The 6411-nt window shown below is 42.3% G+C and overlaps 1 protein-coding gene across 3 annotated transcripts in view; it reads left to right on the top strand.

The window, feature by feature from the left end:
- BLTP3A (bridge-like lipid transfer protein family member 3A) overlaps positions 1–6411 on the top strand; it is a 77869-nt gene that overhangs the window by 54578 nt on the left and 16880 nt on the right. For all 3 annotated transcript variants that reach the window (XM_017853625.1, XM_017853626.1, XM_017853627.1), the window contains exons 9-10: positions 5450–5536; positions 6104–6274. In XM_017853625.1, the coding sequence (XP_017709114.1) occupies positions 5450–5536; positions 6104–6274 (258 nt within the window). The remainder of the gene's footprint in view (positions 1–5449; positions 5537–6103; positions 6275–6411) is intronic.

Raw genomic sequence — 6411 nt, 5'->3', positions numbered from 1 at the left:
ACTTGGTCTCAAAAAAAAAAAAAAATATATATATATATATATGTGTGTGTGTGTGTATGTGTGTGTATATATATGTATATAGATATATGTGTATATGTGTATATAGATGTGTGTGTGTATATATGTGTGTGTGTATATATATATATATGTATATATAACTATTTCTTTCTCTTTTTTTAGTTTTAATTTGCATGGAATACCTTTTTCCATCCCTTTATTTTTCGGTCTATTTGTGTCTTTGTAGGTGAATTGTATTTCTTGTAGGGAACAGATCATTGGGTTTTGTTTTTTAATCTATTCAACCATTCTGTGTCTTTTGATTGGAGTGTTTAGTCTGTTGTTTGATTGGAGTGTTTAGTCTGCTTACATTCAATGTTATTATTGATAAGTTCCTGTCATTTAATTTGTTTTCTGGTCTTCTTTTCCTTCTGACTTTCCTTCCTGTCTTCCTTTCTGTGAAGGCGATTTCCTCTAGTGCTACATTTTAGTTTCTTGCATTTTTTTGTGCATCTGTTGTAGATTTTTTCTTTTTCTTATTTTTTTGTTTTTGGAGACAAAGTCTTGCTCTGTCACCCAGGCTGGAGTGCAGTGGCATGATCTCAGCTCACTGCAACCTCCGCCTCCTGGATTCAAGCAATTCTTGTGCCTGAGCCTCCTGAGTAGCTGGGATTACAGGCATGCACCACTGCACCCAGCTAAGTTTTGTATTTTCAGTAGAGATGAGGTTTCGCCATGTTGGCCAGGCTGGTCTCAAACTCGTGGCCTCAAGTGATGCACCTGTCTTGGCCTTCCAAAGGACTACAGGCATGCACCACCACAACTGGCTAATTACAGGCATGAGCCACTGCACCCAGCCAGTTTGTTTTTTATTTGAAATTACCACGAGGCTTACAAATAACATCTTATACCCCATTATTTTAAACTGATGACAACTTAGCACTGTACAAAAACCAACTAACAAACAAGCAAAGAGGAAATTAACAAAAACTCTAACTTCATCTCCCTGGTTTTAACTTTTGTTGTTTTCTTTACATTTTATTATACTGTCTGTGTCTTGAAAAGTTGTAGTTATTTTTGATAGGTTCATCTTTTAGTCTTTCTATTCAAGATATGAGTAGTTCATACACCATAATCAGAGGGTTATAATATTCTATATTTGTCTCTGTAGTTATTATTTTCAGTGAGTTTTATACCATCAGATGATTTCTTATTGCTCGTTAACGTCCTTTTCTTTCAGATTGAAGAACTCCCTTTTGTATTTCTTGTAGGACACATCTGGTGTTGATGAAATCCCTCAGCCTTTTCTGTTTGGGAAAGTATTTCTCCTTCATGTCTGAAGCATATTTTCATGGATATACTATTCTAAGATAAAAATTTTTTCCTGGTCTGGCGCAGTGGCTCATGCCTGTAATCCCAGCACTTTGGGAGGCTGAGGCAGGCGGATCACTGAGGTTGGGAATTCGAGACAAGCCTGACCAACATGGAGAAACCCTGTCTCTACTAAAAAAAAATACAAAATTAGCTGGGCATGGTGGTACATTCCTGTAATCCCAGCTACTCGGGGGGCTGAGGCAGGAGAATCGCTTGAACCTGGGAGGCGGAGGTTGTGGTGAGCCAAGATCGTGCCACTGCACTCCAGCCTGGGTGACAAGAGCAAAACTCAGTCTCAAAAAAAAAAAAAAAGTTTTTTTCCTTCATCACTTTAAATATGTCATGCCTCTCTCTCCTAGCAGACTGAGAAGTCTGCTGCCAGACATATTGAAGCTCCTTTGAATGTTACTCAAGGCCCAAGAGCTCTTCAGTCAGCTTGTGGTGAATGCTCTCAGGTCTGGGTCTCTCCTTTCAGGGCCGTGGGCCCCCCTCTGGCCCAGGGCAGGTCCAGAGATGTCATCTAGGAGCTAAGGCCTGGAATCGGGGACCCTAGGAACCTACTTGGTACACTACCCCATTATGGCTGAGCTGGTACCCAGCTGCAAGACAAAGTCCCCTTTTCTCTTCTCTCTTCTTTCCTCAAGCAGGAGGAGTCTGTCCTTGTGGCCACCACAAGTAAGAGTGCACGAGATCACACCTGAAGCCAGCACAGCCCTGGGTCTCAACCAAGGCCCATGGCGAATACTGTCTAGGTGCTGCTCCTGTTTATTCAAGGCCCAAGGGCCTTTTAGTCAGCAGGCTATGAATCCCTCCAGGACTGGGTCCTTCCCTTCAAGGCAGTGGGTTCCATTCGGACCCAGGATCTGTTGTATCTAGAAATGTCATCTGGGAGCTACAGGCCTCGAATGGGGGCCTCAGGACTCTGCCTGGGGCCGTGTTCTATAATAGTTGAGCTGGTATCCAAATTGCAAGACAAAGTCCTCTGTATTCGCCCCTCTCCTCTCCTCTCCTCTCCTCTCCTCTCCTCTCCTCTCCTCTCCTCTCCTCAAGTGCAAGGAAGCAGTCTCTCCCAGAGCTGCAAACTGTGCTGCATGGGGTTGGGGGAGGGGTGATGCAAGCATTCCTTTGGCTATCCCAGCTGATGTTTCGCTAGGTCACTTGCACCCCAAGTCCACTGGCTCTCATCCCAGCATAGCATCAATAGTTGCTCAGGGATTAACAATCCTTGTGGCTTTTCAAATTTCTTAAGGATTCTAGAGCACTTTAGCATGCAGTGGTAGGGCTAGCCAGAACTCGGGTAATAACCTCTAATAACCTCTGGGTTGGATGATTCCTCTCTGACTAGGGCTGGTCTAAATGCTCTGTGGGCACTGGCAGAATTCTGCCCTGTGTTGGCTTTCTGCTGTGGCAGCACCGAGTTCCAATGCAAAGTCCCATAATTACTATGAGGTCTCTCCCCGAAGCACACGGATGCTGTCTGAGCCATGAGGCCACTGCCAGGAGGCTGGGGGTAGGGTGGTGTCAGCAATTCAAGACTGTCTTTTCCACCTTCTTTGGTGCATCTTTCTGTAATATGATGTTAAAACTGGGTACTGTGATCACTCATCTGATTTTTGGTTCTTAGGAAGATGATTTCCTGTGTGGATAGTTATGTTTTGTTTGTTTTTTGCGACGGGGTCTTGCTCCATTGCCAAGCAGGCTAGAGTGCAGTTGTGCAATCACAGCTCACTGCAGTAAACTCTCAGGCTCAGGGGATCCTCCTGCCTCAGCCTCCTGACTGAGGCTAGGACTCCCGACTGGGACTACAGGCATGCCCCACCATACTCAGCTATTTAAAAAACTTTTTTTTGTGGCAAGGGGAGCAGTTTTGCCCTGTTGTCCAGGCCCACCTCAGCCTTCCAAAATGCTGAGATTACAGGAATGAGCCACCATGCCCAGCCTGGATAGTTGTTCAATTTGATGTTCTTGCTGAATAATCACTGGAGGGGGTGTGTTTGGCCATCTTGCTCTACCTCCTCCTCTAAAAGTTCTTTTCTTTTCTTTTTTTCTTTTCTTTTTTTGACAGTCTCGCTCTGTCACCTAGGCTGGAGTGCAGTGATGCCGTCTCAGCTCACTGCAACCTCTGCCTCCCGAGTTCAAGTGATTCTCCTACCTCAGCCTCCTGAGTAGCTGGGATTACAGGCATGTGCCAACAAGTCCAGCTAATTTTTGTATTTTTAGTAGAGATGAGCTTTCACCATGTTGACCAGACTGAGTCTCGAACTCCTGACCTCAAGTGATGCACCCGCCTCGGCCTCCCAAAGTGCTGGGATTATAGGCATGAGCCACAGTGCCTGGTCAGGTATTATATCAAGCAAAAGTTAAAGGTTATGTTCACTAAAAATAATTTTAAGAGATTAAAATTTTTGGCTGGGTGTGGTGGCTTATGCTTGTAATCCCCACACTTTGGGAGGCTGAGACAGGTGGATCACAAGGTCAGGAGTTGGAGAGCAGCCTGACCAATATGGTGAAACCCCGTCTCTACTAAAAATAGAAAAATTAGCAGGGCATGGTGGCGCACGCCTATAATCCCAGCTACTCAGGAGGCTGAGGCAGGAGAATCGCTTGAACCCAGGAAGCAGAGGTTGCAGTGAGCCGAGATAGTGCCACTGCACTCCAGCCTGGGCAACAGAGTGAGACTCCATCTCAAAAAAAAGAAAAAAAATTAAAAATTTTTAATTGTTTTTCATTTGCTGAAAAAAATTAGAATATTTAAAATTTTGCTTATATTGCTATTATATATTTATATAAGTTGATCTTTTACATGTTTAACTTGAGACATTATAATATATACATAAAACTAAAACTTAGCAAATATAGTTGTGAAGTTAAATATTAATATCTTTTAAAATGTTAATTTAACTTTTAACTTAAAATTATTTCGGATTTCGTAACCCAGTAATGAATAAAAGAGCATGCTTTATACATATTCTTTTTAAAATGTTAAAGCATATATATATACATATAGTACATTAACATATATTTGTGGTATTAACATTTCATGGAGAGAGGGCAATTAGGAAAAAAATATCTTAAAAGCCAATTTGGGGTGATTATGAAGAGTAGAGAAACAGAATCATTGTATAGGGGTCTCTCTTGTTAGGAGAATTTGGGATGGCAAAATGTCGATTGGATGGAAATGACCTTACTGGTTGAAGGTATGCAAGCTTACACCTAGAGAATTCTATGGTATTTCCCTTCACTCATTTCTGTGGTATTTTCTCTTATATTTTTGAGCGTCTACTACTTACAAGGCTCTATGCTAGATATACTAGTAGGAGACAGGCTGGAAGTTGAATAGGGTGACCCAGACAATACACACATGTGGAAGAAATAGTTTCTACTTTTATAGTTCTTTAGTCTAATTGGAGAGAGATGATAGAAACATGGAAAATTCATTCATTTAGTAAGAATTAAATGTAAATTCACAGTAAACATAGTGTAATGTTTGGCTTATTGCTAAAAATTTCAGTTTACCTATAATATTCTATGTGTTTATTTTATAATGTCCCTGTTTGTATGTATAGTGTTTTTAGCATTCCGTGGTATTTTGTATGTATAGTATATAATCATTGTCTAATATAACAGCTTTAGCTCTGAGGCCAGGATATGAAAGGAAATAATGTAGGTTATGTTTTGGGGGAATTTGGCTTCTGCCTCTTCATGTGTTGTATTGAGGGAAAATAATACTAGGATTGGAGAAACAGTCGAGGCTGTAGAGTGTGTCTGGGAAACCTAGGACTGTAATTTCTGAATCCTGAGTTTGGTGGTTTCTTTTGCCTTTCTGGAAGTCTGGCAACCATTTACAGATAGAATGGAATATACTTTCTTTTGGATCTTTTAGAGCATGTCCATTGGCTGTTGTAACTCAAAAGAGGGCCTCAGCCTTGCAAATCACCTCACATCGTGGCCTGTTGGCCGTACTGTGTTATCAGCCAGGCTTTGAAGCCGGTCCTTAAGAGGACTTCTGCAAGCTTTAGGTGGTGTTTTGGCCTCTTTGTTCCTTCCACTGCCATTCACCTGTATTTTTATTTTATAGGTGTCTCTGCAAACAGACTCATGGGTGGTGCCATGCAGCTTACCTTCCGCAAGATGGCGTTTGACTATTACCCTTTCCACTGGGCAGGTTAGGAAAACTCTGAATGGGGCCAATTCTAGCATAGCCCAAAATATTGAGGGCAGATTCCTGGATTCATCCCTGACTGCTTAACAGGAGGTTGCCAGAGATTGCAGTGCATACTCAGAGGGGTATTGGAGATATCCCTCTTCAAGAGGACATCTGGAAACTTGCAGCTTCCACTGTTGATGATTCTTTATCAGTAATGAGAGAAAGTGAGTAGGGGAGATATCTAGGGCCTGAGATACTGCTTGTTCAGCCCCTCGCTTCCACTAGTGTTAGAGCCTCTCCAGTATTATCTTCACTGTTATTCAAAGTCATAGTCAACATGGCAGCAGTCCATAGTCAAATATGGCAGCAGTCAACAGCTTGCCTTTAGGGAGCCTTTGGGGAAAATCACATATGGAATCCAGAAGAATGTGCAACCTATCATTGGATAATTTTTCCTTATCCCAGAGATTTCTGGGCTGTGGGTAAGGAATCAGATTCTGAACTGTGACTATCCTGACAGAAAGGAAAAATTGGAACATTCATCAAAATCTTGGGCTAAAATCTTTTCACTTCTTCTTTGCACAGGTGATAGCTGCAAACATTGGGTACGCCACTGTGAGGCCATGGAGACCCGAGGCCAGTGGGCCCAGAAGCTGGTGATGGAATTTCAGAGCAAAATGGAGAAGTGGCATGAAGAGACGGGTCTGAAACCACCCTGGCACCTGGGAGTAGACTCTCCCTTTCGGAGAAGAGCAGGTGGGTTATGAGGAACTGGAAGACTCCAGTTGCTTAGCCTCTTGCCATTTATCTTTGAATAACAGTGAAGATAAAGCAGGAACTAGCTAATTATCCCAACTATATCTAATGAAGAGACATCGGTGACTTTTTTCTTT

This window comes from Rhinopithecus bieti, unplaced genomic scaffold, assembly GCF_001698545.2.
Source record: "Rhinopithecus bieti isolate Rb0 unplaced genomic scaffold, ASM169854v2 scaffold_36553, whole genome shotgun sequence".
NCBI lineage: Eukaryota > Metazoa > Chordata > Mammalia > Primates > Cercopithecidae > Rhinopithecus > Rhinopithecus bieti.
The sequence above is the reverse complement of the archived record's forward strand: the minus strand, read 5'-3'. Positions and strand labels throughout refer to the sequence as shown.